Source organism: Dendrobates tinctorius, unplaced genomic scaffold (assembly GCF_039654945.1).
Source record: "Dendrobates tinctorius isolate UK_male_01 unplaced genomic scaffold, ASM3965494v1 ptg000060l, whole genome shotgun sequence".
NCBI classification, from domain to species: domain Eukaryota; kingdom Metazoa; phylum Chordata; class Amphibia; order Anura; family Dendrobatidae; genus Dendrobates; species Dendrobates tinctorius.
In genome coordinates this window covers 13,104,730-13,124,723 of record NW_027361728.1, presented here as the reverse complement: position 1 = coordinate 13,124,723, position 19,994 = coordinate 13,104,730, and the positions used below count along the sequence as shown (strand labels likewise).

The window sequence follows — 19,994 nt, the reverse complement described above, 5'->3', positions numbered from 1 at the left end:
ATGAGGTAAAGGGGACAGCCACGTTATGCACATGTTGGCCAGAATGAGTTAAAGGGTATAGCCACAGACTGCGCGGCTCCCGTGCCAGGCTGCGCGGCTCCCGTGCCAGGCTGCGCGGCTCCCGTGCCAGGCTGCGCGGCTCTCCTGTTGATAAAATGGCTGCTGATGGAGGAGCATGTAACCAGACCTCTCCATTAGTCTTCTCCAATAGAAATGCAGTTTTCTTATGTGAGGTTTTCAGTTGGGCAAGACAGATGGACAGGTCTGGTCACTTGCACCTACATCAACAGCCATTTTATGGATCGGAGCATTGTGCAGTCTTTGAGGCAACCTGCCCTAACAAGAGCAGGAGAACCTGTCATACCTATATAGTAGTGGGTGCCTCAAAATCGTGTCCCCAACACATCCATTAAAATAAAGATAAAGTGGCCAACCCCGTTACCTTATTCTATAGACAGCAATAGACAGGGTAATACAGCAGCCATAGGACACAAATGGTGCAAACTTTTTAATGAAACCCATTTGCAAAAATGATTTTTAGTGCCAACTGCATACTTTTAAATAAGGCCGGGTTCACATAACGTTATGGCAGTCTGTTTAACGGATTGTGTTACATCGCGGCATTTGTGCCGTCATGCTGTGACGGACCCTCGGACGCGGGCTGCAGCGGTCGAAGGTCCGTCACTGCTAGTGCAGATGGAGCATCTGCGCTAGCGCGATCGCATAACTCGATCAAAAAAGGCAGTTGCGTTAACGGACTGCCCCAACGCAATGTGAACCAAGCCTAACAATAAAACATTTGTCTTGAAAGGTGGACAGCCCCTTTAACTGCCCAGTTCTGTCAACTAGGTTTTTTGTGTTTTCCCTTTTGTGTTTGCCCAATGTTTCTTTCACCTTTTCCCTCCTGTATTGGAGTGTGACCGCTAGTGAAAAGAGTAGACCCACCAGGACAGAGAGACATGGTGTGTGCTATGCATCCTGCTGCCAGTGAACATTGACAGTTGGGTGACGTTGAGCTCATGGTTATTAGTGGGAACTACTGATGCTGCTTAAAAGAAATGTTAGCGTAGGCTAGCACTGATCAAACATAACTCTGTTTGGGTCCCCACTAATTCTGGGGGACCCTAGAGAAATTGTTAACCGTATCTACTTTATTTGTTGGCGCACTAAATGCTGTGTGTCCGTTGGCGGCTCTGGTCCAGTTTCCATGGCTATGGCTGTACCTCGATGTAAAGGAGGCTGTTTGTGGCTGTCCTAACGTGTTTTTCCGTCACACACTCTGTCTACCAACCCCAATTATTATTGAAAGCTCTCCTCTTCAGGGGTCTGCCAATCGTCATCAAAAAGCAATGAGCATCTGATTTCTCAAAAACATATCCATTAATTTTAGGAAAATTCTTCAGACTGCAAAATCCTATGGGCAAGTGTTTCTTCTGATTTGTTATTCCAGGGGTGCTAGACTTCTAAAAGGGCTGTCCCTTGTTTGGCTCAATTGGATTTGCCTGTTGTGGTATAAAAATCGTTATTGGCAGCACTTTGGCCAGTGTAAATGGTGGACATACTGCTGACACCATGATGCTGTATGGGGACAGAGCAAATGTATTAATAATCTTTTTGTCCCCATGATTTCTCATAGGTTCTTTAAACAGGCGCGTAAACGAGGGCTAATCAGCTTGTACAGAGTTGTTCAACGCTCGTTACCGGGTCAAGATTGGCCCATCTGAATGAGCCTGTGATAAAATTTGCTTTATTGTTATTTTGAACATTTCACCTGGCATTAATATTTTTGAAAGTGGCAATATGCATTAGATGAACATTGGGCAAAGACTCAACTTTTGGCAGGACCAGTCAGCCATTGATGGTGCATATGTATAAGGGGATTTGTGTGGTTGGAAGAATTTCCCTTTTTTAAAAATTACATTTACCACTATTGATACAGTTCCGTATTGACAAGTCAGTTTATAAAACATGTATGGCGAAAATTGAATATTGGGTTAGATTAGTGTAGCAGTGTACCATTCCACTAGTTGTCATTTATTGGTCTTCAGCCCATCCTGAAGCTGATTTCTTGAAATCATTAATACTCTCGGCTAAAATACTGACACTCCGAGATGTACACCTTTGCTTTTTCTGGTTTGGGGCGAATATTGATGGGTGGTCATTCCTCTTGTCTGCAGCATACAGTCATGGCCAAAAGTTTTGAGAATGACACAAATATTAATTTTTACAAAGTCTACTGCTTCATTTTTTCTAATGGCAATTTGCATATACTCCAGAATGTTATGAAGAGTGATCAGCTTAACAGCAATTACTTGCAAAGTCAATATTTGCCTAGAAAATGAACTTTATCCCCCAAAACACATTTCAACATCATTGCATCCCTGCCTTAAAAGGACCAGCTAACATCGTTTCATTGATTGCTCCATTAACACAGGTGTGGGTGTTGATGAGGACAGGGCTGGAGATCAATCTGTCATGATTAAGTAAGAATGACACCACTGGACACTTTAAAAGGAGGCTGGTGCTTGGCATCATTGTTTCTCTTCTGTTAACCATGGTTATCTCTAAAGAAACACGTGCAGTCATCATTGCACTGCACAAAAATTGCCTAACAGTGAAGAGTATCGCAGCTAGAAAGATTGCACCTCAGTCAACAATCTATCGCATCATCAAGAACTTCAAGGAGAGAGGTTCCCTTGTTGCCAAAAAGGCTCCAGGGCGCCCAAGAAAGACCAGCAAGCGCCAGGACCGTCTCTTAAAAGTGTTTCAGCTGCGGGATCGGGCTACCAGCAGTGCAGAGCTTGCTCAGGAATGGCAGCAGGCAGGTGTGAGTGCATCTGCACGCACTGTGAGGAGGAGACTCTTGGAGCAAGGCCTGGTCTCAAGGAGGGCAGCAAAGAAGTCAATTCTCTCCAGAAAAAACATCATGGACAGACTGATATTCTGCAAGAGGTGCAGGGAGTGGACTGCTGAGGACTGGGGTAAAGTAATTTTCTCTGATGAATCCCCTTTTCGATTGTTTGGGACATCTGGAAAACGGCTTATTCGGAGAAGACCAGGTGAGCGCTACCACCAGTCTTGTCTCATGCCAACTGTCAAGCATCCTGAAACCATTCATGTGTAGGGTTGCTTCTCAGCCAAGGGAATGGGCTCTCTCTCAGTCTTGCCTAAAAACACAGCCATGAATAAAGAATGGTACCAGAATGTCCTCCGAGAGCAACTTCTCCCAACCGTCCAAGAGCAGTTTGGCGATCAACAATGCCTTTTTCAACATGATGGAGCACCTTGCCATAAAGCAAAGGTGATAACTAAATGGCTCAGGGAACAAAACATAGAGATTTTGGGACCATGGCCTGGAAACTCCCCAGATCTTAATCCCATTGAGAACTTGTGGTCAATCATCAAGAGACGGGTGGACAAACAAAAACCTTCAAATTCAGACAAAATTAAAGCATTGATTTTGCAAGAATGGACTGCTATCAGTCAGGATTTCATCCAGAAGTTGATTGAGAGCATGCCAGGGAGAATTGCTGAGGTCCTGAAGAAGAAGGGTCAACACTGCAAATATTGACTTGCAGCATTAACTCATTCTAACTGTCAATATAACTTTTGTTACTCATAATATGATTGCAATTATATTTTTGTATGTGATAAAAACATCTGACAAACACACATAAAAACCAGAGGGCAGCAGATCATGTGAAAATATAATATTTGTGTCATTCTCAAAACTTTTGGCCATGACTGTAGGTCTGAGCTGACGTGTCTCCGTAGTTTGCCGGTATGAGCTGCTGCAGGGCTGCTTCCAGCCGCTGGTGGTTTTTCCTCTTTGAAATACAGAGATCTATTACCTGTTTTCTGCTGTTTGCCTTTTCAATAAAATATAATAGCTGGAAGAATCTTTAATAGATGGAAATCCTAGATCTGTTTCAACGTGTTTTTTCCCCCCCCCCCCCCCCCCCCTTTGTATTAGCCGGTAGAATGGGTTTGTAGCAGATTTTGCTGACCCACTGAATGCATGGTCCTCGCTGTGCAGGCTGAGCGTAGTTTCCATTCATGTGTTACTCGAGAACACAGGATATATGTGCACTGATATATATATATATATATATATATATATATATATATATATATATATATATATATATATATAAAATCACAATGCCCCACACTGCATGCTCGCTTGTACTCTATGGTACGTCAGCTTTCTTCCTGCATCAGTCCTTTCTTTGTCTATCCACAGATGCTGTCTTTTATGTATGCCCATCTGGCTTTCTTCCACCAAGGATATGACCTTTTCAGTGAACTTGAGCCTTACATGAAGGATTTGGGCGCACAGGTAAATGTTTTCTTTTTTTATTCCTGTGTTATGGGCATAAGACTAATCTTCTGTGTGTTGGGCACAATACCTTATTAATGGTTTTATTTTTATATATGAATGTAATAGAGTCCTCACCACCATCTCTGGCCTTTTATCCTACCACTATGTGCTTGTGTCTTTGTATGGAGGCACAGAGATTTCTTCAGAATAGCTATTCCCAAAATAGCAAGTTATTTCCAAAGGATAGGGGGATAACTTGCTGCTTGTTGGGGTCTGATCCCGTGACTGGAGCTCGGCCTGTGCTTCATTGTCTATGGGACTGCCAGAAATGACTGGTATACTCGACTTTATCAAGCAGTTCCATAGACAATGAGCGGAGTCAAGCATGCGCACCTTGCTCCATTTCAGAGGTTGACCCTGTTTTCAGGGTTGTAGATCCCCATTCACCAAGTCGCTGTTGTTCCCAGTGGATGGACCCCCCGGTGATCAGTGAGTTATTCCCCATACTATTCTATCGCTAGGGGATAACTTGCTACTTTGGGAATAGAGTGCCTTGCGAAAGTATTCGGCCCCCTGGAACTTTTCAACCTTTTCCCACATATCATGCTTCAAACATAAAGATACCAAATGTAAATTTTTGGTGAAGAATCAACAACGAGTGGGACACAATTGTAAAGATGAACGAAATTTATTGGTTATTTTAAATTTTTGTGGAAAGTTAGAAACTGAAAAGTGGGACATGCAATATTATCCGGCCCCTTTAACGTAATACTTTGTTGCGCCACCTTTTGCTGAGATTACAGCTGTAAGTCGCTTGGGGTATGTCTCCAGTTTTGTACATCGCGAGACTGAAATTCTTGCCCATTCTTCCTTAGCAAACAGCTCGAGCTCAGTGAGGTTTGATAGAAATTGTTTGTGAACAGCAGTTTTCAGCTCTTTCCACAGATTCTTGATTTGATTCAGGTCTGGACTTTGACTTGGCCATTCTAACACCTGGATACGTTTATTTGTGAACCATTCCATTGTAGATTTTGCTTTATGTTTGGGATCATTGTCTTGTTGAAAGACAAATCTCCGTCCCAGTCTCAGGTCTTTTGCAGACTCCAACAGGTTTTCTTCAAGAATGGTCCTGTATTTGGCTCCATCCATCTTCCCATCAATTTTAATCGTCTTCCCTGTCACTGCTGAAAAAAAGCAGCCCCATGCCATGATGCTGCCACCACCATGTTTGACAGTGGGGACGGTGTGTTCAGGGTGATGAGCAGTGTTGCCTTTACGCCAAAAATATTGTGAACCATGAGTAAGACCCTCTAGGTCGAAACGCATTGGTTGGAGACCACCAGAGACCCCATCTGCCTGTATGTCCTTATCCATACTTTTTCCTGTTCGATTTTAAGAATTTACAATAAATTTACAATAAATGATGTATTTTTAACTGAAGTCCAGCGCTGGAGATTCCATCCTTTATTTTGCTTCAGTCAACACCCCTGATCAAGGTGACTCCGTGTGCAGGAGGATTATGGATCGCAACCGAGACTGGTGAGCTAACCTCCCTTCATTTTCCCTATCCTTCTATAATTAAAAATATCGTTTGGCATTGTTGCCAAAAAGTTCGATTTTGGTTTCATCTGACCAGAGCACCTTCTTCCACATGTTTGGTGTGTCTCCCAGGTTGCTTGTTGCAAACTTTAAACAACACTTTTTATGGATATCTTTGAGAAATGGCTTTCTTTTTGCCACTCTTCCATAAAGGCCAGATTTGTGCAGTGTATGACTGATTGTTGTCCTATGGACAGACTGTCCCACCTCAGCTGTAGATCTCTGCAGTTCATCCAGAGTGATCATGGGCCTCTTGGTTGCATCTATGATCAGTCTTCTCCTTGTTTGAAATGAAAGTTTAGAGGGACGGCCGGGTCTTGGTAGATTTGCAGTGGTATTATACTCCTTCCATTTCAATATGATCGCTTGCACAGTGCTCCTTGGGATGTTTAAAGTTTTGGAAATCATTTTGTATCCAAATCCGGCTTTAAACTTCTCCACAACAGTATCACAGATCTGCCTGTTGTTCCTTGGTCTTCATGATGCTCTCTGTGCTTCAAACAGAACCCTGAGACTTTCACAGAGCAGGTGCATTTATATTGGGACTTGGTTACACACAGGTGGATTATATTTATCATCATTAGTCATTTAGGACCACATTGGATCATTCAGAGATCCACAATGAACTTCTGGAGTGTGTTTGCTGCACTGAAAGTAAAAGGGCCAAATAATAATGCACGCCCCACTTTTCAGTTTTTGACTTTCCACAGAAATTTAAAATAACTAATACATTTTGTTCAACTTCACAATTGTGTTCCACTTGTTGTAGATTCTTCACCAAAAATTTACATTTGGTAACTTTATGTTTGAAGCATGATATGTGGGAAAAGGTTGAATAGTTCCAGGGGGCCGAATACTTTTGCAAGGCACTGTAACACTTAAGTATTTCAGGAGGGAAAAATTATAGAGGCCACCAGTGTTCTACGGAGAAATACTTTGCCTGACACCGAGTCACCATAGAGCCGCCATGTTGTCAGGGGACTCAACAACTCTGTATGTATTTGTGTATAGGAAAGGGAGCAGAAGTAGAACTTATGTTACCTTCTTAGAATTCTCCCCTTTAACCCTCACCATATAATCAAAAGGAAAATGCTTTCAGACAAGGAGCTGACAAGTCCACGCACAAAACCTTTTTGGGAATTGTACAGAGAGAAGGTTGTTCATCTTGGTAGAATTGATCACTTTTAGGTTCATTATTTGGGATTTTGAAGACTAAATTTTTGATCTAGATTTTTTTTTTTAACCTGAGCCATTTATAAGAATTGATAGAAGTAATGAAAGCTTGAATAGACGTGGATAAGAAATACATTACATAGAACAAAATGACCCAATGTCATGAATAAACTCATTCTAATTCTATAAAGGACTGCCAAGTCTGTCCAGTGGCTGAGCTCCATAGGAAAACCTCAGTTACACGGTGCCATGGTGTAGTATTGCTGTGTATTGTATAAGTCATCAATTGATTGCACATACAAGTCTCCTAAAGTGGCTAATAAAAAATAAACTTCAAAGACACCCCTTTCACCAAACATAAAAAAAAAACAAAATGTAAAAACAATAGCATGAACAGCTAAACAAAACACAAAGAAACGGCTGCGTCAATGTAATTTTGTCATGCCAACTCCCCCAGAAAATGGAATAACGAGATCAGAAAGTCCTATGGAACCCAAATTGGTACCAAAAAAAACTACAGCTTGCTCCCTAGAAAACAAGCCCCTACACAATTGTCGCCCCTACACAATTGTCTGAAAAATAAAAATAAAGTCTCTCGGTCACAGAATATGGCAACTGAAGCCAAGCTTTTTTTTAATCTATTTTTTGTGGTTTTGTTGCTCAGAAAAAAAAATGTCATTTTCCATAACCATACTGACCCGTAAATGGTTAACATTTCATTTTTACCGCAAAGTGATTAGTGTAAAAACAAAACTCAAAAAACATGTGCTGACTTCCTTTAATTTCGCTTGACTTGGATTTGAGCAGATTATATCGTAAAATTAATCTTCTTATTAAAAACTACAAACTGGCCCTACAAAAAAATAAGCCTTCATATGGCTGTCAATGGATAAATAAAATAGTTATGGCTCTTGGCATTAGGGGAGGAAATAACGAAAGGGCAAACAATGAAAAATTTCTCAGACTTTAAGGCTCCTTTCACACTTCAGTTTTTTTTTTTTTACATCAGTCACAATCCATCGGCTTGACAGATCCGTCGCAGATTGTGAAAAACTGATCCGTTTTTTCGCCGGATCCGACTGCCCTACCTGGCAGGTTTATATACATTTGGGGCTGTGGATGGATATTGGAGCATGCTCAGTTTAAAAAAAAAATGGAATCCATCGCTGGATTCCGTCATTTGACGGATCCAGCGCCCATAGGCTTCCATTCTAGCAAATGACGGACGGAGCCGGATCCGTCGCTGTCCGACTTTTCGACGGAGACAAAATACGTTCCCATGTCCGTTGTCTCCGTCCGACGGACAAACAATTTCCGACGGATCCGGCGAACGACTGATGAAACATCCGTTTATTTCAAAATTTTACGGATTGCGACTGATGGCAAAAAACTGAAATGTGAAGGAGGCCTAAGCGGTTGAACTTTCGAAAGGTGGTCCTGCTGAAAATATATATCTTCTGGTGTAATTTTACCCCTGCTATACATTAGGCGTCATCTCGGACCTGTCTTGCTCCATTTATAAGCTGATAATCACTGATTTGTGTGCAGTGTCCTAGAATAACGTGTTATGTTGTTATATGTTCTGGGTTGTCCTTAAAACACAGTTTTCTGACGAGTGTTTAATTGTCAGATGAAAACTAATTTGCTGGAACATCTGGCAGTCTCATCTGCATTGCACACGCCATAATAAGAGGTCTCTTTTTGCCTCTGTTCTACTTTTATTTTACAGCTGGATAATCTTGTGGTCGATGCTGCTAAAGAAAAACGAGACATGGAGCTTAAACACTCAACAATTCAGCAAAAGGTAGGTGTAAAGAATAGAAAGCTGGAGGAGATACGGGACATTAGTGTGTAAAAGGGTCGTTGCTGTGAATAAATCCTTCATTGACTCATTTATCAGGATCTAACCCATTACCCAAAGCTCTGAATGCAAAGTTCTTTACAATAGGCAGGAAATGTACTTTTCATAAGGGAAGTACTTAACATTTCTGTCATATAAATAAAAGTACTTCTCGGCAGAACCCAACAATGGAGTCCGTCTGGTGATGGATCTCACAGAGCTTTCTGGCTGTCATTAAACAGAACCTGTCAGCAGCATTTTACGAAGTAAAGTACAGACAGGGCCATATTGGTGTTGTCATGCTGATTAAAATGACGCCTCAGCTGAAGAAATCCATTTTGTAGATTTTCTTTAACCTTTGTTTGAAGTTTCCTTGTATTCATGTCTTCATGCATCGGGGCGGGACTGTAGGTGGGGTCTTCAGCTTTGTTCCGTCCCTTCCGCTGTGTCTGGGTGTCTTTAATTTGTCCCAGAATAATATTTTAAAATAATATTAATCCCAGGTGTCTAATACTTCGTCCCAGAGCTATCCTAGCCGCACGTTGCGCTTTCACAGAGTGATCTAATGGTGGGCTTCAGAGAAATGGCGCTAGTGGCACTGAGCAATCTACGCATGTGCAGCCGGCAGTGCCATTTTCCTAAAGACTTCCGAGAGCTCAATCTGTGGCAAGGACAGCACCTGCGCAAAATTTTAAATACAGAATAAAAGACACCCAGACACAGCGGAGGGGACGGAACAAAACTGAAGACCCTACCTACAGTCCCGCCCCGATGCATGAAAATACAAGGAAACTTCAAACAAGGGATAAAGAAATTCTGCAAAACAGATTTCTTCACCTGCGGTATCATTTTAATCAGTTTGACAGCACCAATATGGCCCTGTCTGTACTTTACTTGGCAAAATGGTGCTGACAAGTTCTCTGTATGAGAAAGCAGATCTAAACGGAATCTGACGCACAGACAAAACTTATGAAGACTGGTATAATGTACGCCAGTCTTGAACCTGTAAACTGCTGGGGTAAGGTGTGCCAAATTTATTAATAGGTTTTTAGGGGTTGTCCATCTTTGGGTGCATTTTTTTCCCCTTTAAATTAACCACTTAAGTACCAGCGGTATTTCAGTCTTTGCATTTCCATTTTTTTGCAATATGGCCATGTCAGGGCTTGTTTTTTGCGGGACGAGTTGTACTTTTGAATGGCTCCATTGATTTTACCATATCAGTCTTTGCTCCGCCTCCTCAGCGTTCATTTCAGATTCTGGCGCCTGCGCTGTACTATATTTTCTAGGGCATGCGCAGTTAGCGCTGCCCGTGCTCTGACATCACATCATGTCCTTCCTATCGCGCCTGCGTGGACGCACGGCCAGAGATCCTGCCCTGCAGTGTGAATAAATCAGAATAGACTGCGGGGCGGGATCTCTGGCCGCGCGTCCACGCAGGCGCGATAGGAAGGACATGATGTGATGTCAGAGCACGGGCAGCGCTAACTGCGCATGCCCTAGAAAATATAGTACAGCGCAGGCGCCAGAATTTGAAATGAACGCTGAGGAGGCGGAGCAAAGACTGAAGGAGGACATGACTGATGGATGTGAGGTGTCTGTGTCCGAGGGGGAAGACCTGCCCCCTGTCAAACTTCATGTATGTCTGACCAATTTTAAAAACTCTTATTTCTGCGGTTGAAGGGGCGCTAAATAAGAGCCACCTTGACAGAATGCAGCATTAGTGCTGCACAAGGTGGCTCTTTTACTTAAAACCGCCTGGGGGGGTGACAGGTTCCCTTTAATGGAACACAATTGCAGTTATAATTTTTAACCCTATTTACATACATTTAAGTAAAAAAAAGTTTCCAAAAGTGGACATTCCTTTTAAGCCAAAAAATAACATCTGAGGTGGATTTCCGCCCGAAGTTTTCTTTAAGCCACACACTTATTTATTTATTTTTTTGTTAAGCACCACCCAGTTTTAGAAAATGTTTTGTGCCAGTGTTAAAAAGCAAGATGTCACAAAATACCACTTCCAACAAGTTTTGTTCCTTTTTGAAGTGATTTGGGGCATAGCGGGGGATGATGAATTCCTCTCCCTTGTGGTAGATTTGCTCAGTCGGCTGCACACAAAGGTAGACACTGGAACACTGCGGCTTGAAAGATGCACTTGGTTGGTTAAGTACAAAATAATCATGGGCAAAACAAAATGGTAGCACTACGTGCAGTCCTTGCATTAGTGGGGCTCAGCACACTCAGGGTTAGCAATGTCCTTTAACAAAAACCCCACGTGCGCAAACACTTTCCTGGAGTCCCTCCTCTCCAGACACTTGGCACACCCAGACTGTCTCGGGAGCCTAGATATTTAAGCCCAGACCATGTGACTCCTCACCCATGTGACTGATCACATGATTGCGACATCACACAGGTCCTTGACAGCACACGGCGGTGTTGGCTCTGCAGGTGGAGTTAAGGTGGACATCCTCCCACCTGCTCTATGAATGTCGACATAAAACCAGCCCATTTATGGAACTTTAGCTTAGCCTCACAACACTTTAGAGTGCGGGAAGAAAATACTCTGGTTTATATCACTGATGCCATTAAGCGTAGTGACACACATCTCCTCTCCAGTACTTTACCAATGACTTTGTCGCACCCCATAGAAGATTGTTCACAAGCTTTGAGTGGAAGTGGTGGGTTGTGAAATTGATGTTGCCCATAATACGACATACAACTAATGAAAAAAATGATTTCTTCCAAGTAAATTGTTATCCTGAGGTCGTAAGTCGTTGAACATTTTATGTCAACCCCTCCATTTGCTCCACATATGCTGTATGCCGCCACTTAGTGTACTCCATGTCCTCACTGTTCTGCCTCCTCTCAGGGATTATCTGCTGATGACTCCAATATGGAATGCAACGTTGATGCAGAAAATGGCATTGTTATGGAGGGATACCTGTTTAAACGAGCGAGCAACGCTTTCAAAACCTGGAACAGGTAATAACATGAGCACAAGGTGCAGGCCAACATGGGTGGTCTTTTCATGCTCATGAATCGCCAACTGAGGAAAGACTTTGTAGGTACCGTTCAGACACGGGCTGAAAACCGGCATCAGCGCAGAACTATGAAATGCCACATTTTCTTTTTTATGGCTTTAGCTGCAATCTTTGATTTCATGTCATGCTGCTGCTTTTATTTTGCATTTCACGCCTTCTCCTCCTTTTTAGTATGTTTTAATCCTGCCCCATTTTTTCACATGACAGGAAAAAGCCCGACCACACCAGGTATCAACCATCCTCTTCTCCCCCTCCATGTGTTCCATGTGGCACGTACCTCTCACTGTGAACCCTGTACTTCGATCACCTGCAATGGATGGATCTCATACTAGAAAAATAGATTTTGATAATTTACGGCCCATTATTCTTATTTTATTCCTTTAAAATTCAGTGACCCAGAGTGAATATTAAGTGTACTGGGTACCTGATGTACTGGATTTGTGTGGTGTTGTAACTCTGGATATTCCTCTACAATATTTAGCAGAGTTCTCACCACTATTTCACCGACTTGATCACCAAGGTACATCTACGAAAATGACACTTGATTATAATTTGCCACAAAATATTGCATGAATAACTTCCAAACCAGTTTCTTAAGTATTCCTTTCTTTGAAGCTCTTGTAAAATGGTCTCCATTGCATGTTGTCTTCCCCACAGGGTTGCATATTCTGCTTGTGCTTGCAGCAAATGCTTCATAGGGAAACTATTGGCATGTTTATACTATTTAATTTGAGAGCAACAAGATGCAGGACAGAGACCCTGATTCCATTCATATGTTGATTACAGGGCTGCTTGGCGTAGTTTTGTCAAACAGTGTTTTATCAGTAGGAGATTATCACTAAAAGACTAGTTGTCTTGTATTTCCTAGTCAAATGCTCTGTGTAACCCCGTCTCCGCCTGATCATCAGTATTCTGTTAATATACTTAAGCAGTTTTCTGTGTAAAATCATTAGTGGGTGGGGTTATATGGAGCTCAGCATTCAGAGAACTGCTAGATCTGCAGTAGTGAAAACAGGGTTAGTGGGAAGCAACTAACAGAATGGTTTTTAACAGGGAAAAATGCAAAGTACTACATCTGGGCAATAAAAATGAAAAAAGCATATACAGAATGGGAGGAATAGGCTAAGCAACAGCACATGTGAAAAAGACTTGGGTATACTAATAGATCATAAACTGAACATGAGTCAACAGTGTGATGCAGCAGCAAAAAAGGCAGATGCAATTCTAGGATGTATTAACAGAAGCATACAGTCTAGATCACGTGAAGTCATTATTTCCCTCTACTCCTCTTTGGTCAGACCTCATCTGGAATACTGTGTCCAGTTTTGGGCGCCACATTTTAAAAAAGACATCAACAAACTGGAGCAAGTTCAGAAAGGAGCGACCAGAATGGTGACCGGTCTGCAAACCATGTCCTATGAGGAACGGTTACTGGATTTGGGAATGTTTAGCTTGCAGAAGAGAAGACTGAGAGGAGACTTAATAGCTGTCTACAAATATCTCAAGAGCTGTCACATTGTAGAAGGATCATCTTTATTCTCATTTGCACAAGGAAAGACTAGAAGCAATGGGAAGAAACTGAATGGGAGGAGACACAGATTAGATATTAGAAAAAACTTTTTGACAGTGAAGGTGATCAATGAATGGAACAGGCTGCCACGAGAAGTGGTGAGTTCTCCTTCAGTGGAAGTCTTCAAACACAGGCTGGACAGACATCTGTCTGGGATGATTTAGTGAATCTTGCTTTGAGCAGAGGGTTGGACATGTTGACCCTGGAGGTCCCTTCCAACTCTAACATTCTATGATTCTATCAAAACTGCATCAAGCAGCCCAGTAATTGACACACCGCTGGAATCAGGGTCTCTGCCCCTACATCAATCTGCTCTCAGATTGCATAGCAAAAACATGCTGACATATTCCCTTTAACTTTTATGTTACTAATATGCAGTTACTTGACATGTTGCATTACATTGCATCCATTTGTTCATTTATTACAAAGTTTGCACTGTTATAAGTGTTATGATCTGTTATTAGCAACTATTGTTTGCCTATAATACATAATTTTCCTGGACTGCTGGAACAATCCAAATATAGATCATATAGAAAACATGATAAAAACATGTTTTTTTATTTTACTTTATACAATCTCCAAAGTATTTTAAAGCATGGAAAATGCTGGCGGGGGGAGTGCACAGAGCAGATTGATGTATAGTTTTGTGAGAAAAGATTCAGATTCTGTGTCTGTCTTTGAGGCTATGTGCCCACGTTGCAGAAATGCTGCGGAAATGTCCACAGCATTTCTGCAACTCCCTGCCTCGGGTAAAACGCATGCGGAATTCACATGCGTTTTCCCGCAAAACACAAATGTTTTGCAAGCGTTTTTAGCTTGCAGAATGCTAGTGCTTTCCAAGCGATTTAAAGCATCACTTGGAAAAGGGATTGACAGGTTGGTCACACTTGTCAAGCACAGCGCTTGACAAGTGTGACCAACTTTTTACTATTGATTCTGCCTTTGCAGCTTCAATAGTAAAAGATAGAATGTTAAAAATAATAAAAAAAAAATAGGGATATACTTACCCTCTGACGGCCCCCGGAGTCGTCCCTCCTTTCAGCAACGCTGCCGGCAACTTCCGTTCCCAGGGATGCCTTGTGACAATGACCTCTAATGACGTAGCATCACGCGAGACCGCTGTGTCATCTGAGGTCATTCGCTTAATGCATCCTTGGAAACGGAATATGCTGGCAGCGTAGCTGAGAGGCGGGAAGATTCCGGGGGCCGACAGAGAGTAAGTACATCTCTATTTTTTATTTTTATTCTATTTTTTACAGGAATATGGTACCCAGGGCATGGAGGAGAGTCTCCTCTCCTTCAGACCCTGGGTATCATCCACACATGAAGCGCTTACTTTATGCATGGTGGGGATAGTCACATGTGTATAGTGAGTGTTTCAATGCAATCCTATGGTGGCAGAATCGCCGCGATTCCGCAGAAAAAATGAACATGCTGCAGATTTTACTGCTATGCGATTCCGCAGCGGTAAAATCCACCGCATTGGCACAGCAACTGCAGAATCCCATTGGATTGCATGGGGATGCGTTTTATTAGCGTTTTTTAAGTGTTTCCGCTACGGCGGAAATGCATAAAAAACGCAATGTGGGCACATAGCCTTAATCATTTAATCCCGTGCACTTCTGAGATTTTGGGTCCAGTGGGCGGGTCTTACGGTCTTATCACTGATGAAGACCTCCCACTGGACTGAAAATCTCAGAAGATTAAATAAGTAAAACACAGGTAATAATGAATCTTTGCTCACAAATCAAAATATCCATCTGTTCTGCGCCTCCTGCTCTATAACATGGTGCCTGCAGATTGGATGGCATTTTCATGGTGACAGGTTCCCTGCATCAAAGTGATCAAATTGCCCAGCCGTACAATATCGCAGTATTACAGATTTAACTGTTAATCGGCTTCTACAATCAGAAGAGAGATGAGACCTCTCGGTGACTAGATGTGACATTGCTCATCCAGCCAATAGCATAGCTGTATTATGTATTTGCGTGCTGGAGCTTGGTTTCCTCTTTTCTCCGGTGTCACTATTTCCCTTGCAGCCTGCTCTTTTCCATGCATGTTGATGCTTTCCATTTCCGCTCTTCTGCTTTAGCATTTCCTTTTTTTTTACTTCCAATGGAAAAGTATTGGAAAACCGCCTGATTGCCGCCTTTATTGCTTTTGGGTCTAATGCCAAAATGTTGTAATTACCCATTTTCTAATCCAAGTCTTTGTTTATAACAAACATTTTGTCTGTTGTCTTGTATTACTTTAAATATTCTCTATTTCCATACATTGTGTAATGCTGAATTTTTGGTTCCATTTCTGCTTTTACTTTGCACAAACCAAATTGATCCAGATTTTGTCTTAAATTCTTTCTCACCTGCTGAATTAAGATTGGTTAACCACCAGCAAAATATTGAAGCAAAAGAGATATTTAATAGACTGGATTGCTCATTTTGCAATTGTCTTAGTAGCTATTCGTTTCCCATATATGGAGGGAATTAAGAGGGGATTCTGAAAACTTTCCAGTTGGGTGACAGCAGGGTTATATTAAAGGGAATCTGTCATCAGGACCCCCCACCCCCAAACTATTTATATGTACATGTAGTTATTTCAAAGACTAGTCCAGCAATACCTTTACATAGTCAGTCCATTCCTCCGTTACTGAGAAATTGACAAGCAAATGAGCCTGTAGATCTGAAGCCTTTGTCACTCCAGCTCTATAAATAAATGGGGACAGCTTCATTCTTACCACCACAGTTAGCTGAGCATGCACTAAACGCTCCCATGGTCAATGAGTTATCTCCAGACACGTTTCCTTAGTAATTGCTCTAAAGCAAATCTCCAAACTGATGTTCATAGCTCAGAACAGAAGCTGAGGCAATATGGCTACCCCCAAAATCTACTAAATCAGGAAAAAATAATTCTTTTCAATATCTGGCTTTTATTTGTAAAAACTGTATAGGTGATGTAACTGAAGTGCAGGCATGCCAAGTCCCTTTACAAGGCATCACGTCATTTATGTTTTACCTTAATTTATTTATTACTTTTTGTCTAAAGGGAATCGGTCATCATGAAAATGCCATTCACTCTGCAGGCATCGAGCAAGAGGAGCAGAGTAGATTGATGTATGTTTTTGCGAGAAAATATTCAGTGTAAACGCTTGCTTCCACGTGCGCATAACTCAGCTGAGAGCCGTCCGATGTTTAATAGGATAGCACTCAGCCCAGCATACTGCAAGTGCATTCGATATAAGTTGATGGGAGCGTTTAAAACATCGGATTGCACTCAGATTTTTGAGCCGAGTGTCATTAACATAATCAGTGCTAACTGGGGTTTTAGTAATTTAATCCTCTGCTCTCCAAGAGATCTTGGGTCCAGTGGGCGGTCCCATCCGTGACTGACAGCTTTCCTTATACAAGTGTGCATACATAGGTAGCTGTCAGTCAGAGATAGGACCTCCCACTGCACTGAGAATCTCCGAAAGAGCAGAGGTTTTAATGATTAAAACACAGGTTATACTGATTTTTTTTTTTTTTTTCTCGCTGAGCTCTCTGTGCTCTATAACATGGAGCCTGCAGATTAGACTGCATTTTCATGGTGACAGGTTCCCTTTAAATCCGCAATCTGTAACAGATCCTATCTGCCTTCCAGATATCATCACTAAAGTAGATAATTATTGAGAACAAAGATAACATTTAATCCTCTGCTGGATGTAATATTTTCAGAATGGTTTTAGATTTTGATTAACCCCTCTCTTCACTAAAAACCACATTAAATGTCCCCGTCAGCACCCTAGTGTAAGATTCAAGGGTTGTCCTGGGATTAAATTATCTTATTCTTTTGGCTTAGGAAGGTATAAATGAGCATTTGCTATACTCCTGCCTTGCTGCTCCTGCAATGCCTCTTCCTGGCGCTGCCTGCTGTAATTTTTGTTGTGGTATTATGACTACACACGTGAGCACTGCAGCTAATCACTGGGCTCAGCGTTGTTGTGCATCGACATGGTCACCAAACCCATTGGCTGTAGCGGTCACAAACAGTTATGCTCAAAAGTTTACATACCCCCGCAGAATATTTTCATTCTTGGCCTTTTTTTCAGAGAATATGAATGGTAACACCAAAACTTTTCCTCCGCTCATGGTTAGTGGTTGGGTGAAGCCATTTATTGTCAAACTACTGTGTTTTCTCTTTTTAAATCATAATGACAACCCAAAACATCCAAATGTTCCTGATCAAAAGTTCACATACCCTGGTGATTTTGGCCTGATAACATGCACAGAAGTTGACTCAAATGGGTTTGAATAGCTACTAAAGGTAACGTCCTCACCTGTGACCTGTTTGCTTGTTATCAGTGTGTGTGCATAAAAGCTGAGTGAGTTTCTGGGATCCAGACAGACTCTTATATCTTTCATCCAGCCAATGACGTTTCTGGATTGTGAGTCATGGGGGAAGCAAAAGAATTGTCAATGGATCTACGGGAAAAGGTAGTTGAACTGTATAAAACAGGAAAGGGATACAAAAAGATATCCAAGGAATTGATAATGCCTGTCAGCAGCGTTCAAACTGTGATTAACAAATGGAAAATCAGGGACTCTGTAAAAACAAAACCACGGTCAGGTAGACCAACAAAAGTTTTGTCCACAACTTCCAGGAAAATTGTTTGGGATGCAAAAAAAAACAACAAATAACATCAGCTGAAATTCTGGACTCTCTGAAAACTAGCTGTGTGGCTGGTTCAAGATGCACAATAAGGAAGCACTTGAAGAAAAATGGGCTGCATGATAGTCGCCAGAAGAAAGCCATTACTGTGCAAATGTCACAAAGTAGGTCTCCTACAATATGCAAAACAGCACAGACGCAAGACTCAAAACTTCTGGAACAAGGTAATTTGGAGTGATGAGACCAAAATTGAACTTTTTTGGCCACAATCATAAAGGTTACATTTGGAGAGAGGTCAACAAGGCCTATGATGGAAGGAACACCATTCCTACTGTAAAGCACAGAGGTGGATTGCTGATGTTTTGGGGATGTGTGAGCTACACAGACACAGGAAACTTGGTCAAAGTTGAAGGTAAGTTGACTGCAGCACGTTATCAGCAAATACTGGAGGTAAATTTGCAATCAGCCTGGAAGCTGCGCATAGGATGTACTTGGACATTCCAACATGACAACGATCCAAAACACAAGGCCAAGTCGACCTTTCATTTGCTGCAGCAGAACAAAGTGAAGGTTCTGGAGTGGCCATCTCCGTCACCTGACCTCAATATCATTGAGCCACTCTGGGGAGATGTCAAGCGCGCAGTTCATGCTAGACAGTCCAGGAATTTACAAGAACTGGAGGCTTTTTGCCTAGAAGAGTGGGCAGCTTTACCATCTGAGAAAATAAAGAACCTCATCCACAACTACCATAAAAGACTTCAAGCTGTCATTAATGTTAGAAGGGGCAATACATGGTATTAAGAAATGGGATATGTGAACGTTTGATCAGGGTCATTTGGATGTTTTGGGTTGTCATGATTTAAAAAGAGAAAACACAATAAGTGGCTTCACCCAACCACTAACCATGCGTAGAAAAAAGTTTTGGCGTTGTCATTCATATTCTCTGAAAAAAGGCCAAGAAAGCAAAATTTGTCCGCGGTATGAAAATTTTTGAGCACAACTGTATAGTGTAGTCGTGACGTCCCCCCTTCAGCCTGTCAGAAAAGACTGTGGCAGTGGCTGAAAGGCATTGTTAGAGGACTAATTGCTCAGTCTAGTTGCTTTTATTATTTTTATTAAGTTATTGGTCAGACAACTTCTGTTTCTAAGCTCTTCTGCTATTGTCTGGTTGATGGTTAACAGAGTACTATCATGTTGTACTAATTGTTTGTATTAACGTTCCTGTAGTACTTCTTATGGATGTATAACACGGCTCATTCACATTTTTTTCCCACTTCCATATGTGCAGGCGCTGGTTTTCAATACAGAATAATCAGCTTGTATATCAGAAGAAATTTAAGGTGAGCTATAATTAATAATGTTGTAAAGTTTTTAAAAAGCCTGCTTGAAGAGTAATACTGTACTCTGCTTATATGATCTTTCTCAACATTAATTTTCATTAAAACTTCATTCTCATGCCTAGCTCCATATTTTTCCTCTTTCTCCATAGGATAATCCCACTGTTGTTGTAGAAGACTTGCGTCTGTGCACAGTGAAGCACTGTGAAGATATTGAGAGACGCTTCTGCTTTGAGGTGGTTTCTCCTACTAAGTAAGTGTTCTGTATGTGAGGATTTACACTCACAGCAGAAACCTGAGGATTTGTAGACATCTAAGGCTTCTGGTAGATATAACCTTTATTTTAAAGAGTTACTGCTGACTTAATTTAATAAATTAATAGTCCACATAAACCTAACAAATGTTACAGTGGCATTTAAAAGTTTGGGCACCCCTGGTCAAAATTACTGTTATTGTGACCAGTTAAGCAAGTTGA

At 41.7% G+C, this 19,994-nt stretch overlaps 1 protein-coding gene across 1 annotated transcript in view; it reads left to right on the top strand.

Moving 5' to 3' along the window:
* Positions 1 to 19,994, top strand: part of ACAP2 (ArfGAP with coiled-coil, ankyrin repeat and PH domains 2) — a 182,906-nt gene that overhangs the window by 60,620 nt on the left and 102,292 nt on the right. Inside the window, exons 8-12 of the mRNA XM_073578696.1 lie at positions 4,244 to 4,339; positions 8,823 to 8,897; positions 11,797 to 11,909; positions 19,471 to 19,522; positions 19,672 to 19,772. Of these exons, the coding sequence (XP_073434797.1) occupies positions 4,244 to 4,339; positions 8,823 to 8,897; positions 11,797 to 11,909; positions 19,471 to 19,522; positions 19,672 to 19,772 (437 nt within the window). The remainder of the gene's footprint in view (positions 1 to 4,243; positions 4,340 to 8,822; positions 8,898 to 11,796; positions 11,910 to 19,470; positions 19,523 to 19,671; positions 19,773 to 19,994) is intronic.